The sequence below is a fragment of the Vanacampus margaritifer genome, chromosome 3 (assembly GCF_051991255.1).
Source record: "Vanacampus margaritifer isolate UIUO_Vmar chromosome 3, RoL_Vmar_1.0, whole genome shotgun sequence".
In the NCBI taxonomy this organism is placed as follows: domain Eukaryota; kingdom Metazoa; phylum Chordata; class Actinopteri; order Syngnathiformes; family Syngnathidae; genus Vanacampus; species Vanacampus margaritifer.
In genome coordinates this window covers 16,294,281-16,321,886 of record NC_135434.1, presented here as the reverse complement: position 1 = coordinate 16,321,886, position 27,606 = coordinate 16,294,281, and the positions used below count along the sequence as shown (strand labels likewise).

The 27,606-nt window shown below is 38.6% G+C and overlaps 1 protein-coding gene across 1 annotated transcript; it reads right to left on the bottom strand.

Moving 5' to 3' along the window:
• Positions 1-1,811: 1,811 nt before the first annotated feature.
• On the bottom strand, positions 1,812-26,990 carry LOC144049342 (rabphilin-3A-like). The gene is made up of 19 exons (XM_077562188.1): positions 26,728-26,990; positions 13,505-13,595; positions 13,396-13,407; positions 13,007-13,138; positions 12,769-12,898; positions 11,050-11,133; positions 10,818-10,965; positions 10,690-10,728; positions 8,058-8,243; positions 7,782-7,964; positions 7,041-7,120; positions 6,600-6,674; positions 6,184-6,293; positions 5,951-6,077; positions 5,811-5,867; positions 5,543-5,697; positions 4,694-4,775; positions 4,451-4,547; positions 1,812-4,356 (listed from the first exon to the last, which is right to left on the bottom strand). Exons 2-19 carry the CDS (start codon positions 13,576-13,578, stop codon positions 4,226-4,228), a joined length of 1,902 nt encoding a protein of 633 aa, XP_077418314.1. The 5' UTR covers positions 13,579-13,595; positions 26,728-26,990; the 3' UTR covers positions 1,812-4,225.
• Positions 26,991-27,606: the final 616 nt, after the last annotated feature.

The following is a 27,606-nucleotide window of genomic DNA, read 5'->3' as shown; positions in this document are numbered from 1 at the left end:
GCTAGTTATCGCAACTAGTATCTACAGTAGCTAGCTACCAAAATACTTATAATGCATGACATGATGTAGTTATGAAATTATAAATAAATTACTGTACTACTGGATGGACGGATGGACGGACAGACAGATGGGTTAACAATTAATACAAACTTTCATTGCAGTAAACTCAAAGTTTTCAGTCTATTGAAATTAGTCTAACATGTTAACATGTTAAATTTAAATATTCTGAGGGCAAAAGAAGTGCGTGAAATGTAAATCCTATCAAAGTTGTTGTTGTCTGGCACATTTATTCTATAATTAGGTGTCTTTATGTCAGTTCCCTATACAGCCTTGGGCATTGCACTGCACATGAAGGGAGAGCAAGAATCCTTCTTTTCCTTGTTGCCTGAAATTTGCACTCCAGCAGTGTCTTTCTTCTCTTTGTAAGAGCTTCAAGTAGGTCAAAGGCCTAACAACAGAACAGCTAGAAAAGAAAAATAATTTAACAACCAAACAGAACTCAACCTTATCTGTAATAAAAGCAGTTAGTCTTTTGTTAAGATTGTTGTATCTGCGATCAATTGTTGTCTGAGTCTAACATTAAGAGGGACTTGAGCTGTTTTCTTTTGCCTTACTTTCTCTCTTTTGGCAGAGTATTGCCATATTCAGATTCACAATCCATCAGGAGAGAAAATAGCGGCTTACTGGAAGCGTTCAATCTTGACACAGACAAGCAAGGTCCTTGCTGCAAGGGTCATTCTAAATGTAGAAAATGAAACAATACTATGTGACGTACTAAGTGATGAGCGTGACTCAGAGAGGGAGAGAGAAATAAGGCTTTCACATCCCTTGTAAAAGGGTGTTCTGTGCTGAAAAATAACGCTCTTGCTGTTTGCTAAGGTAGTCTCACAATGAATGCCCATCTCCCAAAAAGAAACACCGAATTATACCTACCTTTCACTCTCAAACAAGCGTCAGTAGACTGGTCTCTATGGACATGGCTTTTCGAAACATGGGTTCTTGTTCTTACAAGGTTCTAGAAGTAAGCGGTCAATGGATCCAGTGTAAACAAAAAAGTCTGATATGTCCATTTGACTGCTGGTTTCCACTGTGCAGTATTTATAACCAGATCATATAAAGAACATGTCTGGCTATTATCATAGTTTTGAAGTATACTTGTCGTCAGCAGCACGTTGTAAAATAGTCCTGCTGAGAATATGAAACATAGAAATGCAGAAATTTGCTAAGATTACTTGGTATAATTTAGCTGCATTATCTACTTGCAAATTGCTCAATAATGTAAATCACATTAGATTAAAGGCTAAATCTTTAAATTTGAGTAAGTTCAAAGTTTATGTAGCACTTCATGGAATGCTGCAAAAAGATGGGGAGAGAACATATTTGAAGAAACCTTAATGCTCTGCCACTGAGATTCTAGATGTTTTCAGTAAAGCAATGCAAGTTGTCAACACACTATAAAGTCAAATCGGAATTGTTTTTATGTTTTAATAAAAAGCTAGGTAAATTGGTATTTGGCCTTCAAGGAAAATTGACAAAATACTAATTAATGATATACCTATATGCAGTTATTGTATGACGGATTCAAAATGGAGGAAATCGCTTTAAGTTTATAATAAGTAAAATAAAATAAGTACTTCTAGTTTAGAAATGAGTTCTTCCTTTCTTTCTTTTTTCTTTCTTTTTTTATAAACAACTCCTCTGATGAAAATGACTATTTACTCATTTCAGTTCTCATTGACATCAAAGTTTAACCACACAGGATTAGTGGCATCGCACACTTAGAGGACGTTGGTTCCAACACCACACATGAATTGCTTTTATTTGATTTTATTGACCTGTGTTAACTCTGCAAAATCTTTACATGCAACATTGTTTGCAAACATACATGTTCCCAGTGCATGCACTACTCTATTTACAACAGAGATCAAGATTGGCAGAATGCTCTGAGAGATTCCCGTTTTAAAGCAAACAATCAATCAAACATGATTTGTGTTGATCTCATGTAATGACCACGACGGCCAAAGCAGCACAAAGTAGAATCATATACAAGATGCTACTGGCAGGTGCTTTACACACTGCCACGGGGGGGCAGAGATATTGTGCAGAGGCAACAAGACAGTGATGAAAGACATGAGTCTCTTAAATCTGCTACAGCTACCCGTTAAGAGCCATGTGATTATATGCTTATCAAATCAGCTTAGCAGTTTATTCAAATTATGCCATAGTCATGCAGAAAATGGCCTCTTGTATACGAAGTATAAGGAAAGATGATGTAAACATTAATATAATTTATATATATTTATATATATATATATATATATATATATATATATATATATAGTATAAATCTTGTACCACAATAATCTTCATGCATAGAATTTCTCGTTTTTGTACTTGGAATAACTTCCAAACAGCTGTATAAGTTGAGGTCATTCCACTTTGTAAGGTGTGCTTTGCTTGGTTTGCTGTGATTATTGAATACACGCCAAAGCCATGAACTGGGAGGGAGTGGCAGAATAACCCTGCATTGTGCAAATGGTGTGTTGGGGTAAGAGTGGGCCACGACTGCCGCAGGCACATGAGAGTCACAAGCACAGTGCATGCAGGTAAGGCTGCACACACTTATGACAAAAACAGTTCCACCTTTTCTTCCTGACTAATTTGCTAAGAAGTGAACGCTCACCGTGTGCATTCAGTGTAAAACTTGACATAGAAAAGCTGTTTGAGTGATAATTACCACAAACTGAAATTTCACGGATTAAATAACCACACATACATACACCGAACATTTACCTTGGTGTGCTCTAATCAAACCACAAATTAACATCAATTGGTGGATCCAAATACTCATGAGTCATCTATGTCATGTTTCTATCCTAACCTGAGCAATGCATCAGTATGTAAACATTTCTTCATGATTATATACATTATGTTCAGTGTTGTCTTACACGTCAGTGGTTTGGCATGCTCGTATCATTCAAGTGTTATAGTCGGGTGTGACGACATCACACCAGATATCAGAACTAATATGCTAGACATTGTGGTGAATGTTTTGGCGCAAGCTCTCTGCTTTTAGGATCCTCAGTAATGATTGTGACCTCTGGTGCTACAACATATTGCTTTTACATGAAGCAAACAATGTCTAAGGCTCAACATACCGCTGTACAATTGTGCAACTGTTTGTCTACATGTCTTGGATACATAAATTAAATCACTGGCTAAGTCCACAAAAGATGCAAGTATTTTTCAGAATCCATTATTTCATCCTTTCATCCATGTTGTACAGAAGGTCACTGAAAACTGTAGTTTTGGATAAGATTGCTTAAATTTACCTACGCTGTCAGACCACATGTATGTTTCCTATTTTTTCTCGATTTGCCATGCTTTTTTTGTTGGCTTTAGGATATATACTGTATATAGTTTGGGCTTTATGGTGTATATTTGGATTTAGCATGCGCTTTACTCCAGCAAATGTATTTTGGGGGGGAACAAAGGCCACAGGTGTGGACTGAGTTGTTTCTTTTTTCTTTTTACCCTGGAGTTTGTTTTTAATAAAATGTTAAACATGGCACACTATAGAGAAAAGGTACTGGCTGCATAATCATCACTGCACCTAAGTGAAAATTTAAGAAAATATAATTCCAACTTTGAAGCTATAACAACTTCCACTCTTCTAGTAAGAATGGAATGTGCCTGTTACATGTTTTTGTCCATTCCTTCAAAACATATTTGCGAGGTCAGAGATCACTAATGTTGGACCTGAGAGAGGGCCTGGCGGCTCGTTATCTCTGTTCCAAAAAGTATTTGATGGGATTGAGGTTGGGGTTTTGTGCAAGTTATTCCACACAAAACTCATCCAACCATGCACGTATTGTGTTACTGGGCCACAGTAATGCTGGAGGAGAAAATGGCCGTTCCCCAACTGTTCCTACAAAGTTGGAAGTATAGGCCTTATAAGATGTAAAATTAGATTCAGAGATATATAAGGGATTTAGTTCAACTACTGATTAATTAATGAAATGATTGATCACTCAGAAGAGGATTATCGTAAGTCAGTAAACGGAGAGAAAAGCAAAAACACAGAGGAGGCACGAGAGCATTGCCTGTGTCAGATGGTGAAATAATACTTAACAAATCAAGACAATACATAAAAGGTGCACAGAGACGCAAACGCAGACCAAGAGGGTGAGGGTGTTCTAGCTCATGCTGTGTTTGTAACAGGTAGTTAATCACTAGCGGTGTGATTCTCATTGAACAAGGTGTGCCAGCGCTCAATCCTCTTGTCTTTGTTCTTCAAACACTCATACCAGTGTTTTAGCCTCTCTCCTTTGGCAGTGATGCCCAGCTGACAGCCACCTGGAGGGATGGAATGAAAGTCGGCAGTAATGTGGCAACTCAATTCTTTAGTTTCCATTAGATTTAATCAAGGCAATCCTGATGAAATATTTACCAATGTAGTCATTGGATTTCCCAATATCATAATCCCACACAGAGACGTCTAAAGTCTTCTTAGCCAGTTCACTGTGTTTAATATCAAAGCTGAATTCCTGAAATGGAATTTAAAAAACAACAACACACATTTCCAAATATGGTATTTGTTATATCCAAGTAGTGGTCAATATAGTCACCCGGGCATGTTTTTTTATTTTTTATTATTTGTCATGTTTGTATTTTTCCCAAAAATCTTACAAACCTCATTAAACTCTGGGTTTAAAGTCTTTTTCTTGATTTGAGTTTTGCACTTGCCCTTCTTCCCCATGTCAGGTTTCAGAACTCTGTCAAATATAAAAGCAGGTTTGAAACACAAAAATTCAAGCAGTTCCAAAAGAAATATAAAGCTTTTTCAAAACACTACAGCTGTAGTAAATTGCATATTTACACACAAAAATGCCTTCATACTAGACTGTAAACAAGAAAAACAGAGGAAATAAAATAAAAACACATTTAATTTAAAAGATATGCACAGTGTTATTTCATTCCTCCCTCAGCAAATTATTCAAAAATAATTGTGGAAGATAATGTTAAAAATGTCATGTACTTTAAAGCACTTAATGTAATACTGAAGTAATTTTCAACAAGCAACATTTGTAAGATGGTCAAGCTTGAATACAATTTACATCCTTTTTCTATACCGCTTATTTTTATCAGGGTTGCGGGTGTGTTGGGGACTACCCCAACTGACTTTGGGTGGGAGCTGGTGAACGCCCTCAACTAGTCAACTAGCCCTCAACTAGTCTCAACTAGTCACGAGCCCAGAGGTGGCCAAGTTCGGTCCTCGAGAGCCACTATCCAGCCTGTTTTCCATGTCACCCACCTACAGCGCAGCTGAATCTAATGATCAGCTCATCAGCAAGCTTTGCAGAAGCCTGATGACGATCCTGATTATGAGTCAGGTGTGTTAGTTGAGAGAAACATGGAAAACAGGCGGGATAGTGGCTATTGAGGACCGAACTTGACCACCCCTGCACTAGCCGTTAATTGATTAATCCAATTGAACCCATTTAAGCATCACCATATTTACAATTAATACTCTTGTACTTACATTTTGACATAGGGGTCAGAATATCCATTAGCATCCATGGCAGCCAAATGAACACAGCGCACCACACCCACAAGGAGGCGGTTCATCTGGGTGCTGTACATGAGGGAGATAAGAATGCGACCGCGTTCCTCTACCTCTCCGCCATCTTTTCCAGACTAGAACATACAAGCAAAAGGAAAAGGGTATATAAATAATAGACTTTGCAAAAAAAAAAAAACTGTTGGAAGAATGTGTTGCATTTAGTTATGCTCTTGAAACAGAGGGACACCTCATCTTCATAGAGAGCAATGCCTCGAGCACCACCGGCTGTCGCTGTTCTCTTTGTCTGTGAGGAAGTCATCACATCAGCGGTTCAGTTCGGAATTCAGAAAAGGAGAGAAAGTAAGTTCGCAAATCATCATCACTCACTGGAACAACTCTCTCCAGACACACGTTGAAATTTTTCTTCTGGTTCAGCTTCAGTTTCTTCAGCGCCACTCGGGTCTCCCCAATGAATTCATTGTGGCCAAACTTGTCCTCATCACAGACAGACAGCCTGTGCAAAGCCATTGCCAGGACACCACATACGGAGGTCATTGAGAACAGACTGGCTGCGCTATATGAGTACAGTTAATCTGAGTGTGACTACTTGATGTATCCACCTGAGCGTCTTGCGCTGCATGTCATCATCCGTCAGGCCGTGGTAGGTGAGTGACTCATTCCACGCAGGGTTGCGGGTGTTCCTCAAGGTTTTTGTGCGCAGCTTTGTTGACTGTTAATGAAGAGCAAATCAGAACAGGACACATAGAGGGTGCAAGAACTCATGTTGTTTGGCTCATCTATGAAGTGCCTATGAAGTGATTTAATTTATTCTGGTGTTGCTTTCTTAATACCACACCTTTTTTTTATATGATTTTGTTTCTTCATAACCACAAGGTGTCAGGCTTGAGCTTACCAGAAACTTGGCCAGAAACTAAGCCATTCCATCAATTTTCTTTTCTCATTTGGATTGACATACTGTACTGTGCAGATTTTTTAAGAAATGTGTTGGGTTTTCTCTTTTTCTTTTTAATGTAACCTTGCTAGCCCCTGGCAGCAGATGAAGCTTGACATAAGGATCTGCCAGTCCATTTGAATCCATGGGTTTCAAGCCCTGGGGGATGAAATAGAGAAATCATGTCAAATGCAAGGAATGTTTATAAAGAACTTTGAGTTAGACATGTTGAGTTCAAACTTAAAATAAATTGAGTAAAAATGTTAAATAGTAGTAAAAAAATAAATAAAATATATATATATATATATATATATATATATATATATATATATATATATATATAGAATTTATGCACTATAACTTTCAAGACACCTAAGTCTGTTCTTCTAAGCGTCATTATTACATTAGTTAACAGTTTGTCAAAGTACAAACATTCATTGGTGTGCATTTTAATTTGATCGCATTGAAAGAAGGTTTGCTTAATCCATTATTAACAGCCTTAAATGTGGGTAGAATTGTCCATACCTTTGCCTTGAGGATGCTACAGTGAAGGCTGTGGCTTTCCTGGTCATACATCAGACTGAACTCCAGAGAGCCCAGAGTGGCTGAAAGAGACACATTCATTGTTTGCATCACATTTTGGTGCCAGGTTTGTAATTACCCTATAGTCTACACTTTTTCTGTATTCTAAATGTTTTTGTGACCTCTGCTGCAGAATCATTAGCCCTTCTGGGATAAGATAAAACTATCAATTTATTGACTTATTGATATGATAAGGGAATGCAGAGGACAGGGAGTCTGCTTTCTAAATAATTAAGGTAAGAGTAACATTTTGCTTTTGAATGCAAGTTTGAGCAAAAGCTTCGTCTTAACCCATTTAAAACAATAGTTGCATAACATGTTTTGTTACACACACGTGTGATGTTTAGCATTTACAATCTCCTTTGAGCTATTTGTTGAGCATGTATTTCTCTGCTTGGATACCTTGTGGTGCTTATTTCAGCCGTCATAGTCTACCGTGCCAGAAAAAATACTTCACGTTTGCTCTTTTGCAGAATGACCCCAATTAAACAGTTCCCGCATAGTCTGAAATGTAAATTCCCATTACATAAGTTTTTTCTAAACTTCAAAACCGCCAGCAATTTGAAAGAAATTAATCAAGTGAGTGACTTTATCTGAAATTAGTGAGAGAGAAAAAAATCTCTCTGGTGAACCAAAACAGTCAGTGTTTCTCCAATGAAAAGAAGGTGCATGTGATGTGCTCACTGGCTTCATCAGAATCATAGTCATTGGCATCCTCATCCTCCCCCGCGGGGGGAGGTTGATGTCGGGCAGGTGGAGCACTGAAAGGGGCGGGCTGCCTTCTGTCCTCTCGTACAGCAGGAGGTGCTCTCTGTTCTGAAGGGACTGCACCAGAAGAGTAAGCACCGCCTTCACGTCCCATCTGACCTACAAACACACATGCAGGAGATAGCTTTTGGTTCAAATTGAGGACTGTTAATTAGGGCGTGCATAAGAGAATGGGGTCCAGCCGCCCCTCACCCTGTGGAGCCATCGAGGGTGTCACAACAGGCTGCGGTCTGGAGCTTTGAACGGGCACCATCCTCTTCATCGCCACCGGGCTTCCCTGCTCTGCCTCTTCATGGCCAGCACCACCCGTGGCAATGCGCACAACTGATGGCTTAGGGGCCACAGGTGGGTAACCAGCTCGGCTCTTGAGCTCTGCTTCTAAAAATAAACATAATACAGTAAACACACTATTCATGTGGGAGACGTGAGATGTATATTCGCACTTCAGGCTCTCACTGCAGCAGAATATGTAATAACTCCCCAGTCTCTCTGGATACTTTTGATGTTGCAGCTTTTTGTTCAAAGGCATTGACCTACATTCTTTACAACAAGCTGCAGCAGTCAACTAGAGTACATACTTGGAACCACTATAGTTCATAGCCTTTCTATTATCAGGAAGTCATGTGAGAAATTGACCCACGTAAAAGCACTGAGCAGCATTCAGGGTGAAAATGCATTGAGGCTAGTACAAGATGTCAAACTTGTTAAAGATGATAAATAGGAAACAATAACCCAGGATAGCCACTCATTACAATTGAGGTACTGAATTCAGAAGAGTATGTATGCAGAAGAAAGTACACAGGAAGACTGCAGCGTGAATTTGAACCCATGACCTCTGAACTGTGAGAAAGATGTGCAACCTTATTTGTTTAAATATATCTACCGTGTTAAATTATTGTTGCTAATTATTGGAAATTATGTAGAGTTGAATTTGACTCATTTTAGAGAGAGGCCAAATAGACTTGGTGTTAGAGTAATATCTACACTTGGAAGAGAGTAAAATAAAGACTTGGGGGAAAAAATAAATACATAAAAGTCACTCAAGGGTTGAGGAACGAACTCACGACCTTCAGCTTGGGACAGCCGATCTACTCCCCGAGCCATGCAGCTCCTGCTGTGCGTTAGACACATCGCCCGTGTCAGCTGGAATCTTTGTAGCTCCAAGAAACCAAAAATATAGTTTTTTTTTTTTATATACAAGCAAACAGGAGTGGCATAGCTCAGGTGGTAGAGTGGCAGTCTCCCAAGCTGAAGGTTGTGAGTTCGTTCCTCAACTCTTGAGTGACTTTTTTTTTTCTTCAATTCTTTATTTTACTCTCCCAAGTGTAAATATTACTCTAAAGCTGAGCCTATTTGGTCCCACTCCAAATAGAGTCAAATTTACTCTACAGAATTTACTGTGTTGAGATTCACATCAAGTGAGATGCTATCAAGTCCGCATATGTCTGAACGACTGTTCCAGCTTCTACTGAACTTGTCATCAATATTATAAGACAGTTTTGAAGGCTTGAGCGTCTCTGGAATAGCAAAGTGTACCTAATAAAGTGGCCAGTAAGCGAAGGCATTATAATTAAATTCAGACATAACTGTCATTAGCTGTTGGTAATCCTCAATTTTGCTCAGGTTCATGACCAGCAGGGTCATTTTGGAAAATAAACAAGAAAAGATCAATTGTTAGGTATTTTCTCAAAAAGGATCAAAACAGAGAATACTGAGTAAGTGGTATGACAAGATTAATTTTAAGGTTTAAGAGGTTGGAGGAACATGAAATGTCTTTATGCTTCAAGAATGGTCTTGCTATAGCAGTCAGTCATAAAATGTAGTCCATAGGTGTCAAACTCGGGTCCTGGAGGGCCGCAGTCCTGCAGGTTTTGGATGTTTCCATTCGCCAACACAGCTGATATATGATCAGCTCATCAGCAAGCTATGCATAAGCCTGATAATGATCCTGCTGATTGGAATCAGCTTGTGTTGGAAGAGGGAAACCTCCAAAACCAGCACGAGTGGGGCCCTCGAGGACCGGAGTTTGACACCTATGATGTAGTCAGTTCTAAATGTTTCAAATGTTTCATTATGATACGCCCCGCTTGGGTATCATTGGCTGCAGGTGATGGCTATCTGTGCTGCAGGGAATTTGGTGTGCTCAGTGGTCGACTTGCGGCTCGTCATGTGATTTCTTTATTGTTGTAATCCTTTCATACTAACAATGTTGAGCAAAAAAAAGAAAGGCGTCGGACGAATATGTGCAATATGAATTCACTTGTATAATGGAACGCATGGTGTTCCACAAGGTTAAATTCCGGGGCCTCTGCTGTTTTTCGTGTATCTGCTGCCCATGAGTTGCAGCTTAAGAAAACAGTGGTGATTGTTTAAAAGTGCTCTATAAAAATAGAGTTGAGTTGAGTGAAGCGAGTTAGCGTCATAACATGCATGATTTGCAATACCAAGTTGAGCAACTAGTCCAGCACAACTAGCTACCTAGCAAAGCTAAAGGAATCCATAAGCTGCGGTGATGTGGAATACAAGAACATAAAGCTTTGAATTCAAGGTGAAGCGAGTCAAATTTGGTGAAGCCTACTCTCTCTGTTCTTTTTCTTTACTAGTAAATCGTACTTGCAGTATGTCTTGAATTTGGTGGAAAAACATTATGTTTTTCAATAAAGAAGGGTTCGATGACTGCATATAGGAAACTGGCGGGGTTCACCTCCAATAAGGTTAAGAACCACTGCATGACTGCACTAAAGTATTTAAGTGCAACAAATCCTTTGAAAATCAAAATGTAGAGCAAAAAACTTTGACATGCAATCAGTGGTTGATAACTTGCCTGAAAGCTGGTTGTCAGTTGCAGGAGGTTGACTCTTACCTGAGAGAGAGAGAGAAAATGTACACTTGAGAATATGTGTTGCAGGGTTTACAAGTACCCCAAGCCGAAAGATAAATCATTGCACGCACCAGGTTGTTGATTCTGAGTTGCTCCCTCCCTGGGTTTGGAGGCTACTTCCTGGGCACGTTGGTCTTTCGGTTTAGATAAAGGCATGGGTGAAGGAAGGAATTGTTTGGGAAATCCTTTAAAGAACCAGGCACCAGACCTCTTCCACACCTGAGGAAAAAAATCACATTATGTGTTTATGTGGTATGGATCTCCTAATGGCAAGTTCTCCATTCCCGTGCACGAAGCACTCACCTCTCGCTGTTCTCTGCAGATTTTGCACAGCCACACAGCACGGGGCCTGCTGCTGCACTGGGTACCACACTTAGTACACATATTCTACGCAGAGGGAAAACACAAATATCCAACTGCTTGACATTTATAGCATTTTATACAATTATATGATGGTGACGACGTGTTGTCTTAAATCAAACAGAGCTGTATGAAGTTTTGCTCCAAAGGTCTGGAGTCACAAATTTTCATTTGTGTGGGGATATTGAGAGGCAAGCATTGCGCAGTATCATTGCTGCAATGATGTTGTGCCAGCACTTAGTGAATGACAAATGAGGTTGCTCTGGTGTCATCCCAGTGCGGCTCTCACAACAAGAGGGCAGAGTGTATCTGGGGATTTCTCTGATGTGTTCACTGTTAAAAAAAAAAAGTCTGTAGAATTAACAGAGAATTACTGTAAATTTGTAAATTGTAAAAACTGTAAATACAAAACAATAAAGCATTGTGTAATTTACATTAATTTGATGTAATACTCTGAACGAAACACAACTGTTGATTTAGCAGTAAGAAAATGTTAAAAAAGATCACATTTTTAGGAAAATTCACAAATTTAAACAGATAAACTGCAAAACAAAACACATTGGGATACAGTTAAAATTACATCATAGCAGTGTTAGAATAATATCTTTTTGTCAGTAGGTCCTTTGGTACATTTTGTTTATGCCAAAAAAATATGCATTTTACAAAGCCATATTACAGGAAAGGTTGGATTGGCTGGCAACCAGCTCAGGGTGTACCCCGCCCACTGACCCAAGACAGCTGGGATGGGCTCCAGCGGCCCCGCGACCCTTGTGAGGAGTAAGCGGTTAAGAAAATGGATGGATGGATATTACAGATAAGAATATTTAAATATATAGTAAAACCATGTGAATATAAAGGTTCAACTAAATGTATTATGTATATTTAAAATTGATATGCTGTAAACCTTATTATTAATTTAAATTAATTACATAATTTAAATTAATGAAAAAAATTATGTTGTTTTACAGGAAAAAAAACTGGCAGCCTGTGGTTACCAGAATAATTTTGTAAAAAAAGAAGAAAAAAAAACTGTGCAAATATAAACATCTTAACAGAACAACTTGTATATTATATATCCTAAAACTGTACCTGTAAATTTAACAGTTCTTTACTGATAACTTTACAACAACAGGGTGGCATGGCTCAGAAGTAGAATGGTCATTTTGCAACCTTGAGATTGTTGGTTCGATCCCAGCGCAGTGTGACTGTCGAAGAGCCATGCGCCAGATAATGAAACTCCAGTTGTTCCTGATGCTGTGTTAATCAGTAGGTGAATGAGTAGTCAAAATGCAAAGCCCATTGAGAGCCTTGTAAGGTAGGAAAGCGCTATATAAATGAAGTATTATTTACCAAGGACATGCTACTCTTATACTATTTTTTTTTATAAAACTTACATGCAGATTTTGTTTATTCTACATTAAATACCAGTAATATGTACAAGCTATTCTGTAAAGTTGTTTGCATTTGCACTGTATTTTTTTTTTTACAGAATTTCTCTGGCAACCACAGCTGCCAGTTTCCCCCCCGTAAACAGATTTTTTTTTTTTTTACAGTGTTGAGTAATACTGTATCGTTCATTTTATAGTACAAGTAGTATCTCTCAGCATTCACATCACGCCGATTCCTACGGAAACCGCCATTTGTAGATATTTCAGTTCTTACCTTTTTGCAGTCCTCACACACCACTGAGCTGACCCCAGGTGTGCCCAGCTGCTCCCCACACAGCACACAGCGGGACATTCCATCCCCACACACCGTCTTCTTCATGTCGTCCAGGCGGTTTATTAAGCGCCTGCAGAAGCACACCTGACTTAAGACATCTCGCTTAAAATGACTTCAAGTTAAATTCTCGCTGCGCATTGAACAGATTTGCATGCACTGGCTAGTTTCAGTGTCTCACCCAATCCTCTCTTGCTCCATGGCCTCCATTTTCTCAGCTCGTGCAATCACACCGTTTATAATTTCTTTTTCTTCATCTGTCAACTCTGGAGCAGAACCAGGACCGGGGCCTGGCTGCTTGGTCCAATTGCCCCTTTGAGTGGAAAAAGTTGATGAATTTTTTTCATTAATGAAATCAATCACACCTGTGCAAATACATGTCAGATTCAATGTTTGTACCAATTAATTGGACACACATGCCTGGGCTATACAAATACTGCATGTGTAAAGTAAGCATACACTTTTCATATTAGTCTACAAACTTCCAACCCATTTTGTTTCCATCTTTACAGTTATAGGGCTGAAAAATAGAGTGAAGGGGGAAATGAGATAGCAGCGGTGTCTACTTACTGTTCTTTATCCCTGTGATCACACAATAGAGAGATGCAAATGGAAACAAAGGATTAGTCTTTGGTTATTGCACAGCCAAATGACATCGTGTGCTGACCGTCATGCTCACCTAGCGTGCATGGTGTTCTGCCTGTCGTTGGGCACCCAGCGATCCGAGCTGCTGCTCATCACCGTGTCAGTCATGGCACCTCTAACACATTCTACAAGACAGATGAATGCAACATGAAAGTCCAAAAACAGATTACAGTTATATCATGAAAAGTTAGGCCTCTGTTGTGCCCAATTAGTGGAAATTACTAGTGTGAGGGGGGTTTAATAAGTATAGTCAAAAGTAATTAGAGGAATGATTAGTTCTGATTTAAATCCTCTAGTACGCACATTTAGCTATTTCATTGTTTTTATCACATGCTTATGCTGCACCAACGTAAGTAACTGCAACTACAGGTTGTTCAGTCAACAGCCAAGACAAGAATAAATGGGCCAGAACAATGCAGAGCTCTAACTGGCAACCCAAAAGATACGATTAGATTAGATTTAATTGCTACAATTGGGGACGGGTCAAAGGGACGAGTCAAATCTGAATAATTGAGGACGTCACATTCATGACTACCACAATGGACATAAATCAATGATTCAGCTTCAAATAATTTTTTCATTCGCCTGCATGCTTCAAACAAATCCACAGAAACATTCATCAAATACCTGCAAGAAGACCATCTACAAGATATGCACATTTCCAGGTTTCATATTTACTATTTATTCAATCATAGGATTGTTCAAAGTCCAACGCGTAAGCCATTTGCAGTACACAGCTAAAATCTAAATAAAAAATCTTGACCATACATCGATATATATATATATATATATATATATATATATATATATATATATATATATATATATATATATATATATATATATATATATATATATATATACATATACATATATATACATATATATATATATATATATATATATATATATATATATATATATATATATATATATACATTTTTATATAACACATATATATATATATATATATATACTGTATATATATAACATATATAACACACATATATATTATTATTATATATTACACATGTTGTAAACTTACCAAGCTTATATGCAACATTTTTAACATGAACATCATGCAAATCAACTTGCGATCGTGATTGGTTAGTTAAGATCCATTCATGAACCAGAAGTGTTGACAGCATCCAAATTATTCGTTTTATTGGTTTAGACACGCGAATGTGTCATGTCCACTGCAACCATCTATGGATCTTAATTAATCAACACTTACTGTAATAAAAAATTGGGAATTCAAGATACTAATTGTTGAAATTTTGCAGATGGAATTTTCCATTCTTGCCTGATGTGCAATTTGAGTTGCTAAAGAGTATGAGTTCTTCATTTATCATATTTTGCTCTTTATAATGCGCCACACATTTTCAATGGGGGACAGGTTTGGACTACTGGCTGGCCAGTCTAATATTCACACTCCTTTACTACGAAACACTGTTGCAACATGTGCAGAATGTTACTGGCTTGGCATTGTCTTGCTGAAATAAGCAGCAAAATCACTGAAAAACTATGTTACTTGGATGGCAGCATATGTTGCCTCCAAAACTTGTATTAGCACTATCACAGATGTCCAATCAAGTTCACCATGCCATGGGCACAAAAGAAAGAATGCATTTTAGAATGAGGCTGTCATAAAATGTGGAACAAATTAAAAAATGAAGTGCTGTGATGCGCTGTAGGTGTAAAGGAATTGCAACCTGTACTGCATTGAAATTCAGCCTTGAATGTCATGTCAAGTAAATTCTGAGTCTTTCAATTGTTGGATTTCTCTTTAAAGCCCTTTGGGACAAGTGCGGTGCATGCGTGGGATGCAACAATGTAGGTCCTGAGGGCAAGCAGCACCAAACAGTTAAGCCCCACAGGCTGCAGCAAGCAAAAGCCTCAGGAGCATTGTATGTCAAGAATTGGGATAGTGACATGTCGAATCGGTAACATTACCGAATGAACAATACTGAGCTCTCTCAAGAAAAAAAAAGGAAGAAGAAGAAAAAAAAGAATTGTGATAGTGAACAGCAGTAAAGAGGTGAACAGTGAAAACGTGAAAAAGGAAAATCAATAGCTTTCTCCTCTCAACAGTTTTTCCCATGCAATCATTCCAGGGCCGTAAGATCACACTCTCTCTCTCACTCGGCTGATCGCTTTAATGCACTAGATGGTGCATTAGAGCTCATCATACCTTGTGAGCCATAGTCTGTCATCGCCCTGCCTGTGAGACTGAAGGAATAGCATCAAACTTGCTGTATTGGCCGTAGGACTGTAATATTGGTTGTGGGCTTTTCATTTTTGATGCCACTGCAGCATCCAGCTAACAGGTCACTATGTTATCAGGAAGCAACTGACTTGTTCTGTGATGGCACAAACGTGACCTTACATTATACTAGTCTATGTTAGTTATACTAGTTATGGCACCACATGGGTCAAGGTTAAAAGTGTAATTATTCGGCCTCATCTCAAATTCACACTTATTTTATGATTGTTGGTACAAATTATGCAGACATAGAGCCGGAAACACTGTAAATATTTACTGTAAGTAGGTGTGTCGGGTGACGGAAAATATCCAGGAGGGTACCATGGTAGTCTTTCAAAGTATCCTCGGAATCCTCTTTACTCATACTACCTGCATTTTAAAGACTTACTCGTGGCAGTAGATGGTGTCAATCTATCAGCATGTATGCTCAAATAAAAAAAATAAACATAAAGTCATCCAGGCAACCAACATCCTGTATAGAATGTCATATTGAAGAAGAAGGGACGAGTTTAGCAAGCCGTTTATGGGCCGGGGAAGATAGTCAATAGATATCTACATCTGTACTCCCTGAGCACACTTTACGCACAAAGCATCTGTCAGCCATTTTTAGAAACATGGTCATGCACTCCTCTTGGTTGCTTGAATTGAATGCAAGAGCTACCAGCACAAATTGATGTGACTTCGAAAAGCAGGTGTATGACTCATTACTGCAGGCTCACAGAAAGTAAAGGCACAGAGTTCAGCCAGCATCTTCCTTACAAGATGTTTTACCGATCGCGTGCGGTATGAAAGTAGGCAGGGTGACAACAAGGCATGCAGGACAATGATAAATCGCTCCAACATGGATCGTTACGGATCTCACAGCTGCATACTACGCGGGGTTGGGAAGACATCAGCTCCAGACTCTCCGGGACAGAAATACTTTTCAGTTGATGGGTTTTAGTTGGAAAACCAATTGAAGTGTAAGGCGGATTTAATCCTATGTCAGCACACAAACAATAAACTATTACTCATATACTTTATAAAATTTGCTGAAAGTAAGTTGAATATATATAAGTGTGTGTGTGTGGGGATGGGGGAGCGGGGGTGTAATTTTCCAATATAACATTTCAACTTTCCTTAACAGATTGCTGCATTGTCCAAAGTTTACCGCTTTGCTCATTTAAAATCTTTAGTGAAAAGAAAAAAAGTATTAGAGTACACTCTAAAAAGAGAATTGTTGAACCAATTTAAGATTACAAATTGAATTGTTGACCAAAAAACAAAACAAAAATCGCTTCTATAGGTAAGACGATTTAATTAAGTTAGTCCAAAATGAATATGTTTAAGTTTAATTAATTACGAATTCATTAAACTAAATACTTTGGATTGGAGTCACTTAATTCAGATAAATATATTCAGTTTAATAAACTCAGAATTAATTAAACGTAATATACTCATTTTGGACTAACTTAATTCAATCATGTGTTAACAATTGTAGCGTTTTTTTTCCAACTTGGTCAACAATTAAATTTGTAATCTTAAACTAGTTCAAAATAATTTTTTTTAGAGTGTATATCATTAAAACAGCCGTTGCAAAGGCCATGTATAGTTACTCTAACATACTTTCAAGTTTCAAAACGAGAACAGCAACTATGTCAGCCATCCAAAAAATAATTTTATTAAACCCGAATATGTGTCCCCTCTACAATATATTGACTACAATGGCACTGAAACACCATTCATATTCCAGGCCAAGAATTCCCTGGCGATACTTAAAGAAGGACATTTCTAAAATGGGTTAATTAGATGAGTTTAAATTCATAATATTGGTTTCATTTACTTCAATTTTTATCAGGCCGCTAGCTTTATTGTTATGCCTTGGACTAAAACAAAACAAAACAAACAGACAAACTAACTAACTCTACCTATACATCTCCTCCAATAATTCGCCCATAGTTACCTGCATGATCACATCAGCACTTTAGTTAAATCAATCAACAGGTTAATGCTAACTAGCCACCTTATGGTCATGTCAATGCAGAATTCATAATGTTTAAGTGCAACATGTCATTTCAAATTGAAGAACTATTCTACCATGTGCATTCTTCAGAACGTTACAAGAAACCATTTGAGGTACTGTACATTGTCTTTCTGAGCTATACTGTCATGGGTATGTTGATATTTTCTTCAATTGATCTAAATATATATTTCATCTCAAAATGAAAAATTGAGATGCTTTTAGTATTACACTGTAAAAACAGTTGTGTCAAAAATAACCCAACTATGGGTCAAAAATTGACCTATCCTCTACTTGGGTCTATTGGACCCAACTTTGAGTCAAGAAATTGGGTCCTGTAGTGTAAAACAACTCATAAATATTGGTCAGATCCTTTACTTGGGTCAAAAAATGGGTCATTTTGTATAATACAACCCAGAAAGTTGGGTCAAAATTGACCCATAAAGTGGATCGGTCCATTTTTTAATCCATAATTGGGTTACTTTTAACCCAAGTGTAAAGAATGCAATGATAAACAATCTCCAAAACCCCTAACAGCTTTGGTATTATGGAAGTGAAAATAGTGTATAATGTCAAATTGCCAATATTAATTATTGGTTGACAAGGACATACATACAGTTTGGAATGTAACAACACTGCACAGGTCCACTAGATTCTCAAGAGAGCACTTGGTGAGACTGCGGAAATGCAGAAAAACGTTTTAAAAATGATGACTAATGATGTCTATAGTAAGCCACTTGCTTATGAATCTTACCACGGTAAGATTCATTTCAAACTGCAGTAGTGCTCTAAAGATTAAATATTATTCATACCTAGAGTAATAGGTTACAGTTTCCAAACCCATGAAGCCAGTAAAATATCCATGCCTGTATCGAGAATCGTTTCGCAAACAACAACCAAATCAAGTGCCAAGTCCAGAGCTGCTCATATAGACAAAAGCTGTTGGATATGGAATTGATTCAATCAAAGCAAAAACATAAATCAAAAGTCAACAACATTTTTAATGGAAAAAGAAATTGTAATCATAGCTTGGCGCTGTTGTCCATTATTGCTCAAGATTGGCAAAATTCAGTAGACTATGTGCAGGCAAGTTGAATGGTGTTTATTATTTATTTTATTTATTTAAATACTGTATTTTAAAATGCTTTCCAGTGGACACTTATTTTTAGTTGTTACATTTCATGTAATTTAATGAATAATGACCTAAACAGCATTTTACCAATTTTCTCTGATTGAATCAAAAGAAAAAGCCAATAGGACACCATTATAACACATACACTCTATAGAGATGTCGTAGAAAGGACTGGACACTCATTTACTCCACCAACGCCATCTATCCCCATAGAGAACAGTAGACTTGGACCAGAGTGCATTGCACCACGCAGACCTTCACTGCTGGAGGAAAACATCACTCAGCATTTCTTAATTATTTACAACTTCAACCCCCAGCGCTGTTCACTTTGTGTACGCCCCCTCTCTAAAGGCATTTATGTAAGCTTTCTGATTCTCAGATCTTAATCAAACATCCACAGTGGGTATTAAGTGAGAACAACCCTCTGCGTGGGAAACAGTAACAAAGTCTGTCTTTTAGGTGTGCTGCATCAACAAAATATGTTTTAGCTCAGACAGTTTTGTTGGTGGACACCATCTGTGAAGACCATCTGTGAGGACTCACCACCTCTCAAATGGACAAGTGTTGCACTGATGCAACCAAATTGTCTGTGCAGGCAAGGCTCCAAGTCCCGCAACGTTGGAGCACAAACAGGAAAGATCATCCAGTGTCCAACAAGCTAACCTGCTGCTAATTGTGATATGCACTTTGCCCTGTCCAAGAGACATGCTGAGTCATTCGCGCTTCGTCTTATTTTCATTCTTAAATCAGCACAACATATCGTACACTGAATTAGAATGTCAGCAAAGACCTCTGCCAAGGCCAAACAATTTTAATTTGCATCAGCACCTAATTGTAGAATCAGAAAAAGCCATCTCCACAATAACATTAAATCACCACTTATAAGTCTGTGGTCAAAACACTATACGATATTTCCTGCCAACCACAAATCACTCTGTTTTTTCTGTTGATAATGATACATGGTTAATAATGTATTTAAAAAGAAAACTCTTTCATCAGATGTAGAGATTTACTTTTGTTACACAATGAAGCTTGACAAGCAACTACAAGGTCCCAGAGGATTTGTTAACAGATCTGGTGACAAAAGAAACCCAGTTCAACACTAGAAACGGTGTTGGATCCAGAGACTACAGCGATAGTCATCAGACTTTTTGAAACTGAGCGCTCTTTCTTGGGTAATGATTAATGCCAAGGGCTACTAGCGTCATACACACTTCTGTAATAGCAACCTTGCAGAAATTAGTTGGTCACTGGTGGTAAGTGGTGCAAGTTTTTTAAATTTAAATACTAGTGCTTAAAGCCTTAACTAATTAATTAATAAACAAAAAATTATCGCATTAATCATGTATTAATGCAGATTAATCACACTATTAATTTTGACCGCGGATGATCCTTTAGCTGACAATGGATGGTTACATAAAAGGTATACAACGCCGTATTAGGGCCACATATAAATATATATTTTTTTTTAGAGGGCGGGGGCAATATTCTGAGAAAAAAAACTTGCAAACTTGCCACTTTATAAAGTGGCAAATTTGCACACAAAGAAAACTCGTAAATTTGCGACTTTATAAAGTGGCAAATTTGCGACTTTATAAAGTGGCAGATTTGCGAGAAAAAAACTACTCTTTGAAACGATATGTACAGCCATTGGCCAGCGACAAAGACGCCTCACTTTGCGAGGGTCCACACCCGTACGATCAAACATTTAAGTAAAAAAAAAAAAATTATGTTCTTGTACATTTATGTTTCCACAATTATTATTTATTTGTTCATACATTTATTTATTTTTTGCACAAGTGTCTAAGTTGATGTGTCGAATCTGCTGCTCTCTGTCATTCACTAGCATTTACCTAAAGTGTGCTAGCATCTGATTGGTTAGTGTTAGTCAGCTGATAGGGGATCAGGAAGTGTTGTCGCTCTAACTGCGGTGAATGACGAGTAAAGTTTAAATTTAAGAAGGAATCCGTCTCCATCCTGCCTTTTCATGTTAACAGTGTCCCATTGACCACCAACGAATCCTCACATGATTAGGCTATGGCTACGCTACGTGTATTTCTCGTACGTTTTTTTTCTCGCAAATCTGCCACTTTATAAAGTGCTAAATTTGCCAGGTTTTTTTCTCTGAATATTGCCCCCGACCTCTTCAAAAATATATTTATACATGGCCCTAATATGCCCTCGTAAAGGTAGCACAGACTGTCCATTTTAAATTATGCAAGTAGTTAACTGATTTAAAAAAAGAGAAGGATGAGTGTGCAGTGGATACAAAAAAAATTAAGACATCCTCATAACATTAAATTAAACACATAACAGGTGCTCTTTAAAAGTTTAATTTTTTGATAAAAAGCCTTTTTAATTAAGTGATTAATCAAAATTCAAAGATGTGTTAATCGTTTGACAGTTATATTAAATACACAAAGTGTCATTCTTTTTTTAAAAGTTTTATGTTTGGTTTGGCAATGAACATCAACTTCAACAATTAAACAACTTGAAGGCTCTATTTTGTGAATTATTCCAATAACTGACACTTATTGGAAGATGACTTCACAGCCACCACTCTATACAAAGTGGTGCGATGTCTTCAGTGTGGACGGCATCAACCCCAGCTAAACGTCTCCAAGATAAACAAGCATTCCTACGTTTGCTCCAAGATAAGAGCCTGTAAAGTAACTATAGTGGGCTAGGCTAAAGTATCACTAAACTAGCAACCAAACGAGGTAAAAGCCAGCTTTCATTTTGCGGGATTACAATTTCCATGCTGAGAGAGAGAGAGACGCCGTTTTTGTGCCGGACCTATCTTGATACCGCTATGATTTGACCTCGATAGCTGTGAAGTCCTCTTTTGCAAATTTGAATTCTTCTGAGTTTGTGAGTGCTCTCAGCATTACTTTGCCACATTTGTCCCTTCAGAATTAGGTCCGTGAAGTTCACATTCCATCCAGTACACAGAGTGGTTGCAGCTTTGGTACCATTTTCAAAGCAAGGACCAAGTTCTGTGCGGCAGTTTGGACAAAGACAGGCTGTCCGTGGGCACCCCAAGCAGACCACATCCTAAGAAGACCCCCCTCTTCACATTAGCTTCACTGCAAGCACAAGATAAGGTACAGAGGCCGAAAAGACAGTAGAATTCCGATATCAATTGATGATGTTCACTGCTAGCACTGGCTGCAGACTGGCTAGCTCCCATGCGCACGTGTTGTCATTTGTTATCAATGGTTAAGATTTTCACTGTTTTAAGAAGGTAATTGTTAGACTTTACACCAATTTGATTGGCTGTATCGGGATCAGACGATATTTTGCATTTTATGCAAAATTGGGGATCGGCTTAATATGCCCGATATAGATCAATGACGTCATTGATCGGCTCTGCGAAAGACGGCATTACATTTTATATTTAATGTTTATCAATGTTTTTCAACGATTTTTACATGTATTTCAATTGGTGCCAATTATACGGTTTTTGCTATTTATGGGCTGGGCCAGTGCACATCCCCGCAAATGGCGGCAGTCGACTATAGAGTCAAAGTTGTTTTATTTGAATTAGCCTTTTTTAAATGGGGTACCGCACGTCACTGCACTTAATTAATATTCATGGGGCTAGCGAGGAGGCCAAACTAGACAGGCCAGTCGTACTAGACGGATTTAAACAGTCTACTAGCGAGATATCTACTGCGCTAAATCTACTAATTCTGTCCGAAAAGTACAAACCCAATTCCAAAAAAGTTATACAAATTGTGAATAAAAACTGAATGCAATTATGTGGCAGTGCCAAATTTTAATATTTTATTCAGAATAGAACATAGAGAACAAAGGTCAAAAGTTTAAACTGAGAAAATCTATCATTTGAAGGGAAAACTATGTTGATTTTAAATTCCATGGTGACAACAAATCTCAAAACAGTTGGGACATGGCCATTTTCACCACGGTGAGGCATCGTCTCTTCTTCTTACAGCATTCTGCAAAGTCTGGGGATCGAGGAGACAAGTTTCTCAAGTTTAGAAATAGGAACGCTGTCCAATTCGTCTCTCTAACTGTTCAACTGTCTCGGGCTTTCTTTGTTACACCTTCCCCTTTATGATGCGCCAAATGTGCTCTAGAAGTGAAATAAGTGGACTGCAGGCTGGACATTTCAATACCCAGACGGATCCTTTTCCTACGCAGCCAAGATGTTGTAATTGTGGTCTGGCATTATCGTGTTGAGAAATACAAGATCTTCTCTGAAAGTGATGATGCCTGGATGGGAGCATATGTTGTTCTCCAATCTGAATCTACCTTTCTGCATTGACGATGCCTTTCCAGATGTGGAAGCTGCCCTTGCCACACGCACTCATGCAATCCTATACCATCACAGATGCAGGCTTATAAACTGAGTGCTGATAACAACTTGGGTTGTCCTTGTCCTCTTAAGTCAGTATGATATAGCGCCCCAGTTTTCCACAAAGAACTTCGAATTGTGAGGTTTCCACTTTGCCACATTTCATTTGAAATAACTCCTGGCCCAGAGAAACACCTGCGCTTCTTGGTCTGCTTTAGAAATGGCTTCTTCTTTGTACTGTCGAGTTTCATCTGGCAACGGCGGCTGGCACGGTGGATTGTGTTCACCCACAATGTTTTCTGGAAGTATTGCTGAGCCCTTTCTGTGATTTCCCTTACAGTAAGCATTCCTGTTTGCGGTGCAGTGCCGTTTAAGGGCCTGAAGATCACGGGCATCCAGTAGGATTTTTCGGCCTTGACCCTTACACACAGAGATTGTTCCAGATTCTCTGAATCTTTGGATGATGTTATGCACTATAGATGATGATTCTTTCTGTGCAACATTAGAGGAATTGGTGATTCTCTACCCATCTTCGCTTCGGAGAGACACTGCCACTCTTTTTATACTCCAATCAAGTTGCCAATGGATCTCATTAGTGGCAACTGGTCTTCCAGCTGTTAATTTTGTAAGTGCAATTGACTTTTCCAGCCTCTTATTGCTACCTGTCCCAACTTTTTTTTCTTCGATTTGTTGGCACCATGAAATTTACAATCAACATATTTTCCCTTAAAATTATACATTTTCTCAGTTTATCTTTTGACCTGTCATCTATGTTCTATTCTGAACAAAATATTGAAATTTGGCACTTCCTCGTAATTGCATTTAGTTTTTATTCACAATTTGTATACTGTCCCAACTTTTTGGGAATTGGGTTTGTATATCCCTGGTGCCAAATTCACTGCAGACGTCAAAGAACATACTAATGTTCAAATGAAAAGATGGCTTGAGTGTAAAGGGCTGAAAAAAACGTGAAAAAGAGCCGACAAGATCCAGAGGTAACGCCCCCCAAAACTTTGATAGTTGTTAGGAGTACATTTGTATTGCTTTTTTTTTTGTGTGTGTGTGTGTAGCGATCACAATACTACCCAGAAATTCTTGGGCACAACCAACAACACTCGCTATACCTCAATTCTTTCAATTATTCTATCCTTCCTGATTATAAACCTGTTTCCTTAATTCAAAAAAGACCCTACAGATAAATTTTCATACATGTCACAGCTGTACGAAAGGCAAAAAAAATAATATAAATAAATAAACAGGCGATAAGAAAACAGGTCCAAAAAACAGTGGCAACGCCATTTTAGCATTTTTGCTCATTACATTGCATTCATTATTGTCGTTCGGCAGTCGGGGTAGTGCCAAACGCCAACTAATAAATAAATGAATGAATAAATAAATAAAGACAGTCGCTTACCTCTTCGGGACGGCGGTGGCTAGCAAGCCGGGCAGTTGTCTATACTAGGAACATGCATGCATGGCCCCCAACAAAATGAATAGCATCCGTACGGTACACCATTAGACTAAATTGGATTTAGTTAAAGTTGTTTAAATAGCTATATTGCTCCATCTACTGATCAAATCAGTGATCGGTTATGATTTTTTGCAAACTCGCTGATCGGCCGAAAACCGAAATATCCTAATCGTGTAAAAAGCCCAATAATTGTCACTTTAAAAATGACCGTACAGTTATATTAAAACATTGGCTGTAAATTTACTAAATGTATTATGATGGAAAATCCAAACAAACATGAGGTCAATTGGAATGGTTTCTGTTGGATCTTGAAGGTTCCACTGAATAATTAACAAGATAAACGTCCAGGGATGATGAAGGTTAATTTTGGACTTTTCCTATATACTGCTTACTTTCATGCTCTCTTGGGGGAACTTGGTCAAAAGGCCTCATTAATTACTTCAGTCTCTTCCAATATGCCCGAGTGAGTCAGGAGATCTAATCACCATTTTCAGAAAGGCATTGATTCTCAACCACTGCACTGACGAGAGTTTCAAGTTGAAGAAACTCCCCTTTGCAGACGGACCTCAAATGGCAGAACAAGGTCGCTTGGGAAACTAAAGGAAGTCTTAGCACAAAACAGACAGCTCCCATTATTGGGCTCCAAACTGTATAAATACAAGAGATTGTGAGTAACACTCATGCACCTTTCACCAACTGTGACCATGGTAACAGCAAGGAGAGAGAAAGCAAAAATGATTGAACACAGTTTGAGTGCATGTTCCACCACCAGTGTGTATGATCACGGCAGTACATATACCTGTGCAATGCTAAATGGGCCTCTGTTTTAGAAACCGTGTCAATGGATCACTTATGACCCAATCTAGCACAAATGTGTCATGCTCATAGTTAAGACAAGTCCAAAGACATTGGAATCTGGATACGGTCGCCTTGATTCCCTCAGTTCTAAATAATACAGTTAGCGTGCAGAGCACTTACTTTACTCCTCCATATTTTTCATCTTTTCCCTAAACACACATCTCTACATGTTAATATTATGTTCTTCCGTGCCTTTTGCTTGCCTTGCACCATTTTGTCCATGCTGACAAGCCTGTAAAAATAAAAGCGGTCTAAGCATTCATATCATTGTCCAATCATATACTGTAGGTGTTTATGTGAGAGGAGGCAACTGCAGATATTTCTCACATGGAATATTCTGTTTTTTTTCCTCCCCTCCCCCATTTAATCCCCGGGCTTCAAGTCTATAGGAGGAGGTGGAAATGGTGGAACCAGCTCCTTCTGTCACCCTCCAGCAGCACTTGACAATGGTAGTAACTCGTGGGTGCAGAGTGAGACAACAACACAACAATGAGGCGACACAAGCACCTGTTCAGTGGCCCCGCTGGAGTCCACATGTGCCCTGTCCACATCAGAAATTGAAGGGATTCGTTGGGGTTTTCCATCGAGCTCCTAAAAACCCTGCAGCAACGCCCAAGGCACGCAACCACTCAATGTCCTACATGGCTTACCAGGGTCTGTTCTCTTATTCCAGATCTGACTGCAACCAGGAAGCAAGCACTGCATGAGGGCGGCCAGCTTGTCATGTTCACAATGCATTTTAGAAGGTGTAAAAATAGAACACAGCATACAGTCTAATGTATCTTCAAATTAAATTCACACTCAGCACCAATGTATGTTGTCATGAATTGTAATTTGCTCTATTAAAACCTCCTGGTTTTCAGAATAATGTAAGAAATTGTTTCCCCTAAAACAAATAAATTAGATGACAATGCACATAATTGGTCCTTCCCTTAGGTTAATTAACAGGACCATCATGCGTGCACAATGATCCGCACAAAATGCCATTTTTCATTCAGATGACTCAGTATGTTAAGTGGCTATCTGCCTCATCAAATTAATAAGCAGACAATAAAAGACGCTTCTCGTAAAAGATCATTATCGGCCCTCCTCTCTTGTGAATGAAAGGTTGCATCCATTCAAGTCATTGTCCGGACGCGCGACCCTCACCGAGGCTTCAGTTTGAGGATGCGTAATTTCAATATTTTTTCATGCTTCCGGCGATGCAAAGACACACCTGAGAATCCAGAGCAGGCTCTCCTCAGTCAGTTGTCGGGGAATGGAGATGGAGATGACTAGTGTGCAGGTCTTGAATCTGGCGAGGGAGTCAGTCTATACGCATGCTTCATATGTCACACCGGAACCTGGGATTTAACATTCAACCCGGAGGAGTAGTCCGTGACTAGAGGCACAGTAGATCTCTACGGTGTGCGTGGGAACTCGCCTTCTATTCTGCGTGGAGGATGGAAAGCCCTTGATTCAGTGGGAAGGAAACCCCTGGATGTGAAGTGATAACACTAATGCATAAGTGGACAGTCACAACCTGATCGAATTGTGTCTGGAACTGCGCACTGGGGCACAATTCCAAGATTTCTCATTTTTTATTTCACATCCACGCTCAGAACGTATTGTTCTAAATGTAGTTTTATCCCAACTCCACACAAACACATTTTAATTTTGTGATATACACAATAAAATGTTTATTGTTAGCGCGTCGTTGATTTAAAGATAAATAATAATAACGTATTCTCAAATAAAAATATAGAATCTGGTCGACAATATTCTTTAAAGAGTTATATACAGCAAACATTTGTGATTCGAAAATTCCTCGCTTTTCCCCACTATACCAACTCGAGGGAATCTATAGTGGGGTAATTGCGTCATCTAGCGGACAACTTCTTTATTGCGCTAAAGTGTCAAAAATGACCGTTTTGTTTTAATCACAAATGAAATTGTCACTGGCAGATGAGTAGAGCAGTCACGCAAAAGTTCAAACACACTCGCTTTGTGGAAAGCAAACATCATAATTACGGGTTGTATTTTTAGAGACATCGCTTTTGCTACCCATTTGTTGTATGCCACGCCTTCAGATAAGGAAGGGAACTAGTGGTGCTTC